Raw genomic sequence first — 18,135 nt, 5'->3', positions numbered from 1 at the left:
GATTAGAGATAGTTATAGCAAGATTTTTTGATAGGAAAAAAAGTAAATTATCCTTGAAAAATTATATTCATGTTTTTATTTTTGATATTTTATGTTATTTCAAGCATTCATTTATGCATGCTTGGTTACAATAACTATCAAAACAAGAACTCTGTTCCTTGACAACTGAAATATTCTTTCTATCCCAGCAAAAAGAAAAAAAAAAACTTGTTACAGCTGTCACTGATCTGGAATATTATATTATAGTACTAAATATCATATTATGTAAATTCTGAAAAATCCAAACAGTATGCAAACAAAATCCAAACAGTGAGTAACTAATATTAAAATGATCAACTGTTATTTTACTAACCTGATCTCTAGTTGGGGAAGGGGAAACCTATATCAAAACATTTAGCAAAGAGAGAGTCATATGGCTTCATTTTGGCAGTGGTGGAGTGGTTAGCATAGTTGCCCTTCTGAGCAAGGTTCAATTCCCAGCAATTGCAAGGTATCTTTTTGAGTTGGATAAATATAATGGGTTTACCATTATATTTATCCAACAGGATACTGCATGGAATTCTAATTAATGAATTGCAGGACATGAGGACAGATATAAAGTTGAACTGTATAAAAGGGTGGTTTACTGTGCACAGAATCAGAATACTTTATTCAGGAGAAGAGTCCAGTAGAAGGCCTCTGATTAGTGGTGTGCCACAGGGTTCTGTTCTTGAGCCAGTACTATTTAATTTGTACATTTATGGTATAGGAAAGGATCTGAGAGGAACTATTCACTTGTTTGCTGATAATGCAAAATTGGTTAGAGCAATAAAGTTAATAAATATGATGTTAAAATTTTGCAGGATGATTTGGATAGACTGACAGTCTGAGCAAAGGAAAATGGATGTCAGTTTAATGTGGCAAAGTGTAAGGTTATGCATTTTGGGATGAAAAGATTACCAGCTGTATACCACATTGATGGCACTGTACTCCAGGAAACTGATGAAGCCAGGGATTTGGGGGTGTCAGTGGATAGGGAGTTAAAGTTTAGAGGGCACATTACAAAAAGTGGCTAAAGCAACTCATCGGATTACTTGGTTACTGAAGAATGCTCTGATGAGCAGAGATAAGCAGTTTATTATACTTCCTTATAGAATCTTCATAAGACCCCGTTTTACTGTGCAAAAATCTGGTCACTTGGGTTTCTTGGGGATGAGGAGGTGGAAAGAGGATCCAGAAGCAAATGACCAAGATAGTAGTAGGTCTGTGAAATGAACCTTATGAGGACAGGTTGAAGAGCTGTAGGTTACAGAAATTGGTTGACAGGTGGAAAAGGGATGATATGATTGAGACATACAAATTACTGAAGGGTTTTTACAAGATTAATACAGAGAAAAGTTTTTAGAACAGGTCTGGTGGTAGGGAGCCATCCATGGAAACTGAGTAAGAGTGTAATTAGCAAGGGTGTCAGGACTAGATTTTTTGCTTGAATAGTGGTGAATAAGTGAAATAGGTTGCCAGGGTCTGTTGTGGGTGACATGACTGTAAATGAGTTCAAAGCAAAGTTTGATAGATTCTGTGCAAATGTTGGATAATGCTTGGCATGATGTTTAGAACCTCCCTTGATCAGTCGAAGAACTCTGTGGAGTAGCCCATAATAATAATAATAATAAATTATATAGATGTGTGGATATTAATGATCCAACATTATTTCAAAGCTGAATGTATGTAGAAAGTTTTGAAATTTTGACCTTAGAGCTTAATAGAGCTTATGAGAATATATTCCTCACAAGTGCTGACCAGGGTTCCATATATTCCTTTTATTAGTGCTTTTGATAAAGGTTTCACTAGCCTGACAACTGTTTCGAACTGGTTGGTTCTCTTCAGAGACTAGGTAGAAATTTTAAGAGAGCAAAAACTCTCATTCAGTACCAAAGCAATGCAATGTCAGAGAGTTGTATTTTTCATAAATTTTTCAAAAAAACACACTGACCAAGAGTTCACTTATGGAAATATTACTCATTGGATTGCTTTGGTATTGAATGAGAGGTTTTGCTTTCTTAAAGTTTCTGCCCAATCTCTGAAGAGGATCAACCAGTCTGAAACAGCTGTTAAACCAGTGAAACCTTTATCAAATGTACTAATAAAAGAATATATGGATGCTTGGGTAGCACTTGTGTCTTTTTAATTAGTGCAAGCTAAGGCAACTTCGATGTCAAGCATTGTATTTGCATAAGCTCTGGTCAAAATTTTGATACATTCAGTTTCTACATATATTTGGCTTTGAAATAATGTTGGATCTTTAATATCCACTATTTCTGTACTATATCAAAGCTATATTCTAATTTTACATGACCAGAAACTAATTTATAATGACCTCTTACAATAAAAGGTTATCTGGGTAGAATGCACCATCCATATTCTTGAGTTTTAGACCATCATTATTGTTGATATATCAAAATGGTAGGCTCCCTAGAAGTTGTGAAAGGGAGTAGAGTGATTGAGTAAAAGGATAAGTTATTTTGCATAGAGACTGGTAGGAGCATGGAACACATTGCTTGAGAGAGAGAGAGAGTGGTGAACGTGCAGACAGTGGATGAGCTTAAGAAGTGGTATGATAGACTATGTGTTGACCTCCTGCAATGAATCTTGTGATAATAATAAAATTAATAATAAAATAACAATAATTATTATTATATTATACATTGACATATAATTTAATGTTATGACTACCTCATTTTTGTGGTAGTCATAACATTAAATTATATGTCAGAAGTTTTGATATACCTAAATTTTTTTGGAGATGAAGATACTAATGTTACATTTGATATCATATTTGATAATGGTGCCAAATACTGTATCAAAATTTGAAATAACATGAAGATATGAAACCAGTAAATAAGAAGATAAAATAGCAAGAATGGAACATGAATAAATTAAAAGAATAGAAGATAATTCAAATTACAGATTTAAAAGGACAAGTATAAAAAATTAAAAAATCTGTAAGAGAGCATGAGATCATCTATTTGATGATGATTTATTTCCAATATACAGCAGGTTGTCTCAACTACTTAAAAAGAGAAGTATAAAAAATTAAAAAACCTGTAAGAGAACATGAGATCATCTATTTGATGATGATTTATTTCCAATAGTGTACAGCAGGTTGTCTCAAGTACTTAAAGAAAATATAAATAAATAAACCTAACTGGCAAACTAAAAAACTAAATTAAATTACAATAAACAAAAGTACAAAATAAAATAAAAAATATGGTACTTAAAAATATAAAGTTAGGGGGCATTAGTGCTTGTCATTAATGAAGTGAGACTTACCCAAATTTTTGCTATGGAAAGGCAGTCAATCCAATTTAAGTTTGGTCATTATAAAAGCATCTCAGCACTATCTTTAAACAGTTGTTCAAACTTAAAATGATGCTGATGTAACAAGATCTTGGACCATAAAATATTGTGGTCATTATCCACTCCTTGAGTGGCCAGACCAGATTTTTCAGTCTTTTTATGGATGATATAGGACTGTTGTTCCTGTAGTCATTTTTATACAGAATGTCTTTTTTTGTCCAAAGTATGAATGAGGGCAATCACAGTGAACCTGGTAGACACTGGGGAGGAAGAGGGAGACCGGTTTATCCCTCATGGAAGGAAACCAGGATCTTTTATCAATAAACAAATAAAGAAAATGTGAGAACTGAATTGTCATTTTAAATTTGATTGATTTCAAGAAACTCAATTAAACTCAAGAAATTTGAATTTCTTGAGAGATAACTATCTCAGGCAGCACATGAAGGAGGGCACGCGAGGATCAAGAGTTTAGATCTTATCATTTCATCTGAGGACGTAATTGCAAGAGGGGGTTTAATGCTTTCCTCTAGTTGGTGAAAGTAATCATGAAGCGATCCCCATGGGTTGTGACTAGCCATATGCAAACTTTTGTGAGAAAAGTATATATATGTGGAATTATAAGGCTATTGATTATGACAAGCTTCGGAGACAGCTTGGAGCTATAACATCGAATGAGGAGTTGAGCAGTAAGGAAATAAATGCTGCATGGGAACTGACAAAGAAATACATGGCAGCATCAGTGTGCAAATGTATTCCAAAGGCTAAAAGTCTGAATAAGATAAGTGTAAAATGGATGAATGTGGAGCTTAAAAATGAAATATGGAAGATGAAGGTACTTTGGAGGAAGTACAAGATGAATAATGGTAATAATCAGTTACATGAAGAGTATAAAGAACTTGCTAGGAGAGTGACTCAGTTAGTAAGGAAAACAAAAATGCAGTATGAGCAGAAATTGGCAAATCAGGTGGAGAAAAACCATAGAGAGTTTTCTTAGATATGTGGCAAGTAGAAGGAAGAATGATCATGGTCAAAGGTTGTTAATGGATAAAATTGGTATAATGGTAACTGCTGCAGAAGACATTGTTCATTATTCAGTGATCAATTTATAAGGGCATAATGACATATCACCACACATCTTAAGGGAATGTTCCAGGGAATTGGCAGTAGCATTGGCATGCTTGTTTAATAAGGGTCTTGCAACAGCACGGTTCCAAGAGAGTGGAAGGAGGGTAAAATTGTTCCACTACAGGTAAACCTTGCTTAACGCGATCAATTAATGCACACTAATCTCATTAAGCAAATACAATAAACAATAGGAATAATTATAATTCATCCATCAGTCAGTGTAAATTTGGAAAAAAATTACAGCATAAGCTATATTTAGAGGGTCAAATCATCAAAGTTAATAGAAATCAAGTGCAAATTTTTATTTAATGTCTAAGCATTTGATTGAGCTACTTTTTTACAAAAATATTAAGTAAGGATGTTTGAATTGTGCTCGACTTTTTCATCTTGTCATGCAATTTGCAATAGCTGGCAATCACTTTATCAAGATTTCAGCGGACTTCGAAGCTTCGTTCCTTATCAGGATCATCATCAAACAAAATTTCTTTAACATGCTCAATGTGATTGAAAACTAGCTAAAATTCTTTTGTAGTCAGCTTCTTAGTCATAACATTCTCTTCTTGTTTGCACTCCTTATCTTCTTCTTCTTTATATACATGCTGTTCTTCTAGTTGAAGATCATTCTCACTTAACTGTTCTGAATCGAGCAAGTTTCTCACATCTTCATTATCCAGTTCATTAAATCCAAGTTCTTTTCCAATTGTACTGATTTCTTCAATAATGTTAGATCTTGGATTTTGCGTGCAATAAACTAACACAAGCTTGAGTTTCAAGTCACCTTCTGCATTGCCTCCTAATAAAAGCTTAAGACGATCTTTAGGTACTTTGTATCCTGGTTTCAGTTTTAGTTAGGAATGTTTTTGTTGGCATACACTTCTAAAAGACCAAATTCGTTGAATATTTGTTGGTCGTCATAATCACCCTCCTGAATTATCCATTGCAATTCTTCAGGAAACTTGGCCACAAAATCTTCATCAGCACTATCAGATTCCTCAGTTATTCTTACGTTATGCAGTTCAGCTCGATTTTTGAAATGGTCAGACCATCCTAAAGTCGCAGTAAAGCTTTCACATTCCTCTTGAAATTTAGTCTCTTTCAACGAAATAAAAATATTGAGAGCTTTTGCCTGAATATTCTCTGTACTAAGCGGTATTCTTTTTTTTGGTTTTAATCCTCAATTCAGAGCGATAGAAGATTCACCATCTTGATCATTAAATGGCTTCTATTTCTGGTGATCTGCAGCATGCTTAAATGATTACTAAATAACTTAAGGAATTCACAACGTATACTGGAATATAAATTAAAATAAACTTTAATATATACTTCCTATATTTTGGTAATGTCATGTTGCCATCTTCATGGGAACATAAGATTAAGACATGTGCATGCAGGCACTAAAAACAGCAAATGAGCCATTTGCTGTTTTTAGTGCCTGCGTGCACGTCTTAATCTTATGTTCCCATGAAGATGGCAACATGACATTACCAAAATATAGGAAGTATATATTAAAGTTTATTTTAATTTATATTCCAGTATACGTTGTGAATTCCTTAAGTTATTTAGTAATCATGTGCAACAAACGTATAAGCCTTTCTACGAGAATTGCATGCTTAAAGAAGTAGTAGCAACTTTTCCTTGTTCTTTGTATTCTTTACTCTTATTTAATATATTCCAAACTGTAGACTCATTGTATCCAAGGTTTTGCACAGTCATTGTATTACTAGCACCACTTTCATGTCTCTTAATGACTTCCAGCTTTTCTGCTTGCTGCAGATATGCGACAAAAAAACTTTTTGCATAACTTAAAATTTCACATAACGTAATAAAATTGCGTTAACTGATTATTCACTTGTGTAAAGTGAGAAATAGTATCATTTCACTCAGTCATGCTGATTGATTATCGCGCATATCAAATTCGTGTTAACCAAGGTTTTCCTGTACATAAAAATGGTGATAAGGCTGTAGCTTCAAATTATAGACCAATCTGTATAGTTGGAGTTGTGGTGAAGATAATGGAGAGATTGGTGATAAGTAAGATACAGAAATGGGATGCTAACAGCAGTATTCTCTGTGGTTATCAGCAGGGGTTTGTTAAAGAAAGATCATGTTTCACTAACTTATGTACTATAACAAGTTGACAAATACTTTGAACAGGGGAGATGCATATACAGTACAATGGTGTACTTGGATTTTGCAAAAGCTTTTGATAGACGGCTACACGACAAGCTGTTAAATAAATTGAAACAGATGGAATTGAATAACAGACTTGTGAGTTGGATCAGTGACTGGCTGTCAGAGAGGTATCAGAAAGTTGCATATGGGGGTGCAATATCCCAAAAGAGGAGGGTCTAGTGGTGTACTGCAGGGGCTCAGTTTTGGGACAATTGTTGTTCACTTTGTATGTTAATGAGATTGGGATGGGTTTAACTAGTGTTGTGCAGATGACGCAAAACTGGAGAGCGCAATGCAGAGTTAATGCGGATGTTATGGCTTTACAGGAGGACTTGAATAGATTGCATGAATGGGCAGGTAAATGGAACTGTCAGTTCAATGTTGCAAAGTGTAAGGTTTTGAGATTTGGTAAGCAATGATGGGATGCAAAGCATGCACTTGGTGGGGAAACTTTAACAGAAATAGAGGAGATGAGAGATCTAGGAGAGATCTGGAGCTGGAAAGTGAGGGACTTTAGATACTTAGGTTCAACAGTGGAAGAAGATGGAGGAGCTGAGAAGGAAGTGGGATGCAGGATACAAGCAGGTTGGAGGAACTGGAGGGAGATGGCTGGAGTGTTATGCGATAAGAGGGTGCCGATCAATCTGAAAGGCAAAATCTATAGGACAGTAGTGAGGCCAGCTATGATGTACGCTATAGAAACTGTGGCCTTGGGGAAAAATAGCATCAGCAGGATGGAGTAGCAGAGATGAGAATGCTTAGGTGGATGTGCGGTGTGACCAGAAAGGATCGTCTGAGAAATGACTATGTGAGGGGGGGAAACAGTGAAAGTTACGAACTTAGGAGCGAAGATACAGGAGGCAAGGTTGAGATGGTTTGGTCATGTGATGAGGAGGGAGGACGAATATGTGGGAAGAGGGGTCATGCAAATGGATGTGCAAGGAAGGAGGAAGCATGAGCTGCCGAAGAAGTGATGGAGGGAGCTGATAGAAGAGGACTTGTGGATGAAGAACTTGGATGTGGTGACAGCCCAAGACAGGAGGATGTAGAGGAGACTCATCATCAGCAGTGACCCCACTTAAATGGGAGAAGCTGCAGAAGAAGAAGAAGAGATCTAGGAGTGATGGTGGACAAGGTCTGGAAATTCAGGGCCCACACTGCACAAGTTGTGATAATGGCAATATAATGCAGAGGACCCTGACATGCAGAAATAGAGAGGTTATGATGCCACAATCAAACCTCATATGGATTATGGATTATTGTGCACAGATTTGGTCACCAGGTTTTCTTGGTGATGAGGATATGTTGTAAAGGGTCCAGAGAAGATTCACAAAGGTGGCCAGCAGTCTTTGGAAGCAAGGACAGATTAAGAGAATGCATGTTGCAAAGCCTTGTGAATAGGAGGAAGAGGAGTGGATATCATTGAGACATATAAGCTAGTCAGGCGTTATCAGGCTAACGTGGAAGAGATTTTTCATATGTGAGGGGGGGGGATAGAACAAGAGGCCATTGCTAGAAACTTTATAAGGAAGGTTTGAGCAAAGGAGTGAGGAGAAGGTGCTTTGCATGGAGAGTGGTTATTGAGTGGAATGCATTGCCTGAGTGTGTTGTGAATTTAGACAGAATGAATCAGTTTAAAGCATGATTGGATGAGCATTGTGCACAATAGTGTGTACCTCTCATGATGAGTTGCTGACTCCGTGGAAGTCAGATGTTAATAATAATAATAATTGTGATTATTATTAACATCTGAATGACTGTCTTTCCATGGTAAAAATTTGGAAGATTCTCATCATGATCAATGACAATGTGTCTTGTATATGTTGAAGGAAATGACAATCCATTTCTTTTGCTCTACCTTTTGAATTGCTTGTGCACTGATGATGATCTGTTATTCAGATTGAAATATCTACATTAATAAATTATTAATAATTAATTGTGCATAAATTTTTCTATTAATTGTTGCTCTCATATGTGCCATTAAAATCTCCAATAATCAAGTATTCTCATCATAGCATTATTTCAGACAACTATTGTTAAATGTATTAAACTTTCAAGACAGTGTTAAAACAGTTCATTTAATGAACACAGAACTCTGCACCTATGAACATTTTATGATGAGTGAAGTTCACCTATATTTTATGATGCATGCCAGAAAATGTTCAGTCTAGTAATTTCTTCATCTTTTTATGTCAATTTATATTAAATATTCTTCAGTTACTGAATATATAACACATGTAATGTAATGCATATTTATAACGTACCATTTTAAATTCTCAATTTCCATATTTCAATATGAGAAACAAATGGAGACATAATTATTGTGAAAGTGCTACAAGTGGCAAAAAAGAATTCGATTGATTTCACAAGAAACTAAAATGGATATAATTAAATGTTCTCAAAACAGCAAATCACTTACTCCAGCTGGTTGTGTTAATAATGTCAGTCGTTCCCACATTTGCAGCAATTTTAAAAGACAGACAGACAGACAAACAAACAAAAAATTATGATTATATTCAGAATTCATGCTCTGTTCAGTCCATAGTTATTTTTAAAATCAAAAATTAGAAAGCATTGCATTGTACAGAATGTTCAGATGCCTCTCAAAGTTCAATGTCTGTGGCATCATAAACTGAGGTTAAACCAGGAAAAACAGGAATATACAATGATATTGCTACTTCCAAATTTCATAGTTGGGGTTACACACTCTGGTAAGAGATGTTCACTGGGCATCTGCTCGGTAGAGGGAGTAGCATGATTTGTTGCTACATAACACAGCTTTCCAAGCTTCCGCATCCCACTGTACTTACTCTTTGTGCCACTGAAGATAACAATGCTGCATGTTGGTTTGAATAATGTGGGGCTTCCATTTTGCAGTCCTACCATGGAAATCTGTGTTGTGAACCTCGGGTCTGAATGTTTTTGTGCAGATTCATGTGTAGATTCATGACTGGAACTCTGCATTCATCGTGTTGCCGACGAATGGTAGTTTTTACATATCCTTCGTAGCACTCTATCATCATGTTCAATGAGTGTGGTGGGTTGATCACTGTGGGCAGCACTTGCAATTGACTCCCTGTGCTTCCATCTCAGAACACTATTACTGATTTTTGACCTGTGATGGCCTGATTTGTCAACAATTTGCCAAACAGATTGGCTTGCAACATGGCAGCTTATCATGATGCCTCTTGCAAAGTCCTTCAGTTTCCTTTTGGCAGCCATTTCACCTGGATATGGTTGCACTGACTAAGGACATATTGCTTCAATTTATACCAGCTACTAACATGTGAATCATTACATAGCATGATGCACCTTCCCCCACAGGGATGTCCATTGACTTCTTTTTTGGATGTACCTGCTAGTGTTAGGTACATCCATCATCTACTATAATGAAAAATTTTTACCCATTGATGGCAGGCAGCTGTTAGGACTTTATGAATGCACTTTTTTATATTGTCTTAGTTCTTATTGGTGTGCCTGCAAGCAAAGGTAGGTATATTTTTGTGCCCATGAACTTGGTAACCAAGGCAAAATACTAGTTCAACAATTGAATAACTAAATTAACTAAATTAATTATGTATGATGTTGATCTGGGATAGCCCAGTTTGTCAACAATTTGCCAAATAGATAAGCTTGCAACATGGCATCCTATCACAGTGCCTCTTTCAAATTCCATCAGTTTCCTTTTTGCAGCCATTTCACCCAGACACAGTTGCACTGATGCACTGACTTGCATTATATTCCTCCAACTACAAACACATTACTCATTACATGGTACGATTCACCTTACCCATGGGGGTTGTTTGTTAACTTCTTTCCAAGCTGTGTATGTGTGTGTGTGTGGTTTCATTACTGCTACATGTGTTGTTAATCATAAGTGTATTGTAAACTCAATAACTGTCAGTATTATTCTTATCAGGTGGAGGAGCAGAATGCCACAGCGGTGAATTTCGTTGTGATGATGGTTTATGTATCAATCAGGATTGGAAATGTGATGGAGATTATGACTGTGATGATCAGTCAGATGAGAAGGATTGTCGTAAGTAATAATTTTCTTCTGTCAAGCTGTAATTATATTATTTATGTTACTATTGCTCACTCTCCACACATTGTCAAGACTGCTTTGTAGAATATCGACACTGCAGGAGGTGATTGTAGATGTCACTTATGCATGTCATGTATTATTCTGAATTTAGTCAACATCTATGCACTCATTATTCCTTTTTAGCAATGTATTCAACTTTCTTTTTCTCTTTTATCAAACTCCATAATTTAAGATCTGCCATGTGGTCTCATAGTAGCATTCTATAAGGCATAATATCATCATGTTTACTCTCCTCTGATTCTTCTCTACTGTTTTTTGTTATCACTTCTCATATCCACATTGCCAAGTATTGCACATGATTGATGCTCTTTGATCAGTCATGGGCAATACTTGGCAACGAAAATGTGGTGAGAAATGCACTCTATTTTTGGTCATTCTTTTCTAATCTACTAATCCTTTTCACTTCTAACTTAACTTGTGCAAAAAATCCTGCAAAATAAGTTGCAGCTTGTTTGGCAGGATTTTTTATTATTACAATAATTCACAGTGCTGTTATTGCAACTTTTTTTTAATGTGTCATATGAGTTTCAACTACTTCTACTATCAGCTTTTATTATCAGCTCCAGCATTCTTTTTTCTTCACCTTCTTGCAGTGCAATTTTTTCGATATTCCATGCAATCTGCTTTTTTTCAATTCAAAATGAAACCATATAGTTTAGCAACAGTGAACCACAAAAATTTCATATTCTCAAAAGTGTTTATCTGTTGCAGGTCTCTTGTTGAAAGGATAAGACATCTATGCTACTATCACATGCTCTTTGCATCATCAGCAAACAGTTGGAAGATTTACATTATTGTTCATGTACAAGTTAAATAGTGACACAGGACCCAATAGTGCTCCTGAGTTAGTTTCCTTTTTCTTCACTGTCACCCCATGTTTTGTTATTATTCAAGTCATCAGCTTCATCACTACATTATAACCACTTAATTCTGAATAAAATTATTTTTTATGCTATATCGGAATATCCTAAAGTACCACTGTTTAATAACTATATTATTGATGCTGTGGTCAATTTAAAGAGAGGAGTTATTATATACGTAGGCTGTTCAATAAGTAATAAGACTATGTTTATACAGAAAACAGATTACCTTTAATCGTCATCATTTACATGGTCTTTTTCGAAGTAACTACCATGAGACACGATGCATTTGTCCCAACGTTGTGTCCACTTCTTAAACACATGTGAAAGTCCGTGTTTTGAGAGTTCTTTCAAAACCGCCTCCGCAGCTTTTACACATGCTTTGTTGCTTTCGAAATGGCAGCCTCTTAGTGGTTTCTTGAGCTGAGGAAACAGCCAGAAATCACACGGTGCGAGATCAGGACTATATGGAGGGTGTGGTAGGATATCTGTGTTGTTCTTCTGCAAAACGTCCACTACACAACCAGCAATATGTGGCCTTGCATTATCATGGTGCAATAAGAAGCTATTCTTCAACAATGGACGCTTCCTTTTGACGTGCTGTACCATTGTCCGTAAAACATTCGCATAGTATGAGCCGTTTACAGTATTCTTGGGTTCTACAGCGTGTTGGTAAACAATGCCTTTGTAGTCAAAAAACATTATGGTCATAACTTTACCAGCCGATTTTACAGTTTTTGCTTTCTTGGGGGGTAGGCGAAGATGGATGCTTTCATTCACTGCTTTGTTGTTTCATTGTAGAGTCATAGTGATACAACCAAGATTCATCTGCTGTAATGATGCATTTTAAGAAGTTGTCGCCCTCTTGTTCCAGTCTTTCTTTCCATTCTGTGCACACATCCACTCGATGCTGCATTTGCTCTGGTGTCAAGAGTTTGGGAATCCATCGGGTGCAAACACATTTCTGTCCCAAATGATCAGCCATGATTCAGTGAATACTTCCCACAGAAATATTCAGGACAACATGCAGCTCACGTACTGTAATTCTGCGATCCTCCTTGATGATAATCGCTGCTGTGTTGATCATTGTCTCTGTGATGGACGTTGAAGGTCTTCCCTCACGTTCAAGATCTTCCACATTTTGCCTTCCTTCCTTAAAAGTTTTATGCCAGCGAAAAACACTTGCCCTCGACATTGCTTCATCATGGAAAGCTTCGCGTATCATGTTAAAAGTGTCCGATGCCAATTTTTGCAAACGCACACAAGATTTAATTGCATAACGCTGTTCCAAGGACACTTCCATTTCGACGACTGGTCGCAACTCGTAGGCGCACCAAAACAAGCTTATATTTAGTCAAGTGACACTCTGGCACATCAGCCCGTATACGCCATCTATCAACCTCTTTTGTTAATACGGACAGTAACAGACAGAAAAGTGATGAGAAATACACTCTATTTTTGGTCATTCTTTTCTAATCTACTAATCCTTTTCACTTCTAACTTTAACTTGGGTAAAAGTAACTTATATCCAAGTTTATGTGATATATCACTATCTTTAAAAATGTTTTTCTGTGACTTACATAATAAGAAAAATAATGGAAAAAACTCACGCACAAAGATTATTTAATAGTATAATTTTCGCCTGTGTGTCACAGGCATCTTCAGTACATTAAGCTCAAATTAAACAATAACTGACAATTCCAAAAAGTGCCACCTAAGTAGCTGGTGTAAGATAACTAAAAAGGTCAATAACTTTCCTAAAAATAAAAATTAAAAAAAATTAAATTAAAAATAAATAAATAAATAAATAAATAAATGAAAATAAAAAAAAATCAATACAGTAAAAAGTTAGGAAGGATTAGCTGATTTGTAAAGTACTATCTCCCATAAAGGGGATAGATGTAAGCCATCGGATCTGTTTAAGTTAGGAGAATGAAGTAGAGTTTCGCATGTTTCTTTATAAAGGCGTTCCACGAGAAACTGACTTTTGTGAAGAACTCTTGTCTTTCTCCAATGAACTCTGTGTCTAGTGAAGATGGCATGTTCTGCAAGTCCAGACTTTTCAGGTTTAAAGTATTCAATATAAGATTAGTGTTCTTCTAGCCGAATAGAGGCAGATCTTCCCGTTTGTCTGAAATAAGATAATCCACAAGAGCATGGAATCTGAAGACCAGTCGTAGATTGTATAGGTTGCCCCACTTACAAAATCTCAAAATTTTTATCAAATTTACTCTCCTCTTCAACCAGAAGAACTAATACTTATATAAAATATACTTTGGATTTCAAAAATAAAATTTCAGATCTTCATTTGGACGTTTCTGATATCATGATCAGTTTAGATGTTGTTTCTTTATTTACAAATGTGCCTCTTTCGGAAAGTATTGAATTACTACAACAGGAATTTCCTTCAGACACTGTAAACGTATTTGATTTTGTAATAAATTCTGGTTATTTTTCCTTTAAAAATAAGTTGTATCAACAAATTGAAGGAACAGCAATGGGTAATCTTCTTTCTCATACTATCTCCATCTTTATGGAACATTTTGAACAACGTATCATTGACAACATTTCTCCCAGACCTACTCATTGGTTCAGATATGTCGATGACATTTTTGCTGTAATAAAAATTACATGGAATGGCTCTTCGGATGAACTTCAACCATTTCTCACTAAGTTAAACGCATTTCATCCTAGGATCAAGTTTACCCTAGAAGTAGAATCAAATAAGCAGTTAGCCTTTTTAGATCTTCTAATTCTTCGCCAACCAGATGGTAACCTACATTTCTCAGTTTATAGAAAGAAGACTCATACAGGCCATTATATCCATGTGGAATCTCATCACCATCCCAGTCAAAAGGCAGGAACTATTAAAAGTTCATCGGGCCCACTCCTTTTGTTCTTCAGACGATCTTTTACAGAAAGAACTACAATATATAACTTCTTCCTTTCTATCTAATGGCTATAAGAATTGCTTCATTAAAAGAACTTTGAGTAGTTTTAATATGTTTTCCTCTTCATACACAGAAGAAATAACGTGTATTACTATCCCTTATATACAAGGCATCAGTGAACGTATAGCAAAAGTTTTAAAACCACTGAATATTTTTGTTGCCTTTCGACCGTTTAGAAAAATCTCCACCTTTCTCACTTCTCCTAAGGACAAGCTTCCACATCTTAATCATCCAGGTGTCTACCAGATTCCGTGCTCTTGTGGATTATCTTATTTCGGACAAATGGGAAGATCTGCCTCTATTCGGCTAGAAGAACACCAATCTTATATTGAATACTTTAAACCTGAAAAGTCTGGACTTGCAGAACATGCCATCTTCACTAGACACAGAGTTCATTGGAGAAAGACAAGAGTTCTTCACAAAAGTCAGTTTCTCATGGAACGCCTTTATAAAGAAACATGTGAAATTCTACTTCATTCTCCTAACTTAAACAGATCCGACAGCTTACTTCTATCCCCTTTATGGGAAATAGTACTTTACAAATCAGCTAATCTTTCCTAACTTTTTATTGTATTGATTTTTTATTTATTTTTTATTATTATTATTTTTTTTTATTTTTAGGAAAGTTATTGACCTTTTTTAGTTATCTTACACTAGCTACTTAGGTGGCGCTTTTTGGAATTGTCAGTTATTGTTTAATTTGAGCTTAATGTACTGAAGATGCCTGTGACACACAGGTGAAAATTATACTATTAAATAATCTTTGTACATGAGTTTTTTCTGTTATTAATTTTGTATCGATATGTCTACTCACAGTACACCTCTTTTAAAAGAGGTGTACTGTGAGTACAGTACACACAGTACTCACAGTACACTTCTTTTAAAACTTATAATAAGAAAAAGATTGAAACACACACACGTGTATTAAAAATTACTTAATAGAACAGAGGATCTGAATTTTCTAAACTTTTGGAATTCAAAGGGTCATTATGATTTTAGGTAAGATAGCAGAGACTGCTGCACTTTCTTTCAATAAATGTTCAAATTGGAAAGTACAGCTTTGTTTAAGTGTAGTGTTATTCCATTTGGATCCCATGGCTAGTGTTCTCAATGGCATGTTTAGCAAAGCAATATTTATGAGGCTTGATATGCTGGGTTTGGCTTTGGCATTATGAAATTATGTTTTTGATCAACTTCCCATTTGACCAAAATAAGAAATCTTACAAGAACATGGTACTTGCTAAATAGTGGCAATGGTGGAAATTTGCCTTTCGGAGAGAGGTTGCAGATTTGTTTGATGGGTTTGAAGATAGCATTGAGTTAATATTTCTTCTAAATGTTTGTCTCCTCATTCAGAAACCTCTTTAATGTAAGGAGTAGGAGTTCTGTAAACTACTGCTTCCTCTGATGGATATTGAGGGAACTCACTGATTTTTAGACATTAATCTATGTGCATAACATGAGTTTGTGTATGTGTGTGTGTGTGTGTTTCAGAAATTTTATATGGGATATCGTTTAGAAAGTGTTTTTCATAGCACTAATGCATACAAGGAAAACAGCAGCCAATGCTTCCTTGTTTGCTGAGTTTAGCATGAGGGATTTTGTACGATGTACTGTACAAAATTCATTAAAAATGAATGAGTTATTGTACGAAACTGAACATGCAGAGAGAGTGTGTCATAAATGTTTCATGTGCTAGTGCAAGAAATGCAAGTCATGTGGAAAAGCAGGAAAATGAAATGAGGAATATTAATGATATAAAGAAAGATAGTGCAAGCTTTCTCGAGAATGTGGAAGTAGTGAATACTAGTGTGTGAAATATGAATGAGAGCATGAAAGAAGTCGTTGAAAGTAATATGGATGATAAGGTGACAGTAGGGAGTGAAACAGCATGTTTACACATCATTCTTCATGGGAAAAAATGTTAGCTAGACTGACTGGAGAAACATTTGTCTTGTGGTACAGCAGGTGGGAGAATGAAAGAGAAAGTGAATGGGGAAAGTATGAAAGTGTGAGAACTTGAAATAAGGAAAAGGTGTTGTATGGAGATTTGATGATAAGAGATATAATTAAATGAGAAAATGATGAAAACATATTTCCCAGTTGCAAAGAGCAAGGATAAAACAGTTAATAAAGCTGTTAATTTGCAGAAGGGAGAAGTAAAAGAGATGATTATTATGTTAGGAACAAATGTTTTGAGAATATATGAAAGAGGTGTTGCAAGAAACAAAAATAAAAAAATGAAGAGTAAGGAAGTAAAAATTGTGAGTCTACTGCCTCAGTATATAGGACAGAGTTGATAAGGGCCATATTTGCTAATAAGTCATTGAGAAGATTGTGTAGGAGGATTGATATGCAGTTTATTAATGTATGGTTTTAATTTGATGCACAAAAGGACTTATATATTATTATTATTATTATTTCGGGCGACTCCAGGAAGTCCTTAGACTCATCGAGGGAGGCCCTAAACATCATGTCCACACAACTATACGACATTCTCACAGTATCTATCATACCTTGCCTTGAACTCGCTCACCGTCATAGCACCCACAACAGACTCTGTCAGCTTATTCCACTCATTTACCACTCTAAAAGTAAAGAACCTAGCTCTAACACCCCTGCTAACCACACTTTTGCCCAGCTTCCATAGGTGTCCCCTAGTTCTCCCACCACCAGTCCTGATCTCAAAAATATCCTCTGAATTAATCCTACAGAATCCCTTTAGCAATTTGAATGCCTCAATCATATCTCCCTTTTTCCACCTATCAACTAGTTTCTGCAACCCACGAATCTTCAACCTGTTCTCATATGGTTCATTCCCTAGACCTGCTATCATCTTAGTCACGTGCCTCTGGATCCTCTCCACCTCCTCCCCATCAAGAAGGAACCGAGGTGACCAAATCTGGGCACAGTAGTCGAGATGAGGTCTTATCAAGGCTCGGTACAGAGGTACAATAACTTGCTTTTCTCTATTCGTCAAGGTATTTTTCAACAACCAAGTGAGTTGATGAGCTGATTTAGCTACTTTTGCAATGTGCCCCCTAAACTTCATCTCCCTATCCACCAACACTCCCAAGTCCCTGGCCTCATCAATCTCCTGGAGTACAGTTCCACCAATGTGGTATACTGCTGCTAATCTTTTCAAACCAAAATGCATAACCTTACATTTTGTCACATTAAATTGACATCCATTCTCCATAGCCCAAAACTCCAATCTATCCAAGTCATCCTGCAAGATTTTGACATCTTCTGCATTCACTATCGCCCTACCCAACTTTGCATCATCAGCGAACAAATGAACTGTTCCACTTAGATCCTTCCCTTTATCTTTATTGAACAGATTAAACAGCAGTGGTCCATGAACAGAACCCTGCGGCACACCACTATGGAATTCTACTCCTGAATAAACTACTCTTTGATATCTCTCCATCAACCACCCACCTATCCATCTCGCCAACCCTACATCCATTCCCATATGTTTTAGTTTACGGATTAGAATTCCATGTGGTATCCTGTCAAACGCCTTTGCCAGGTCCACCAGTATCACTGTAAAACCATTACCCTTATCCAGTTCAGCCATCACCTT

General features: G+C 36.0%; 1 protein-coding gene across 1 annotated transcript in view; it reads left to right on the top strand.

Moving 5' to 3' along the window:
* Window positions 1-18,135, top strand: part of LOC150092820 (low-density lipoprotein receptor-related protein 4-like) — a 1,164,745-nt gene that overhangs the window by 592,118 nt on the left and 554,492 nt on the right. Inside the window, exon 9 of the mRNA XM_090414290.1 lies at window positions 10,553-10,672. Within this exon, the coding sequence (XP_090270416.1) occupies window positions 10,553-10,672 (120 nt within the window). The remainder of the gene's footprint in view (window positions 1-10,552; window positions 10,673-18,135) is intronic.

The sequence above is a fragment of the Typopeltis vanoorti genome, chromosome 25 (genome assembly GCF_054136105.1).
Source record: "Typopeltis vanoorti isolate ZY-2024b chromosome 25, IOZ_Tvanoo_1.0, whole genome shotgun sequence".
Classification (NCBI taxonomy): Eukaryota; Metazoa; Arthropoda; class Arachnida; order Uropygi; family Thelyphonidae; genus Typopeltis; species Typopeltis vanoorti.
Note: the sequence above shows the minus strand (reverse complement) of the source record. Positions and strands in the feature narration are given on the sequence as shown.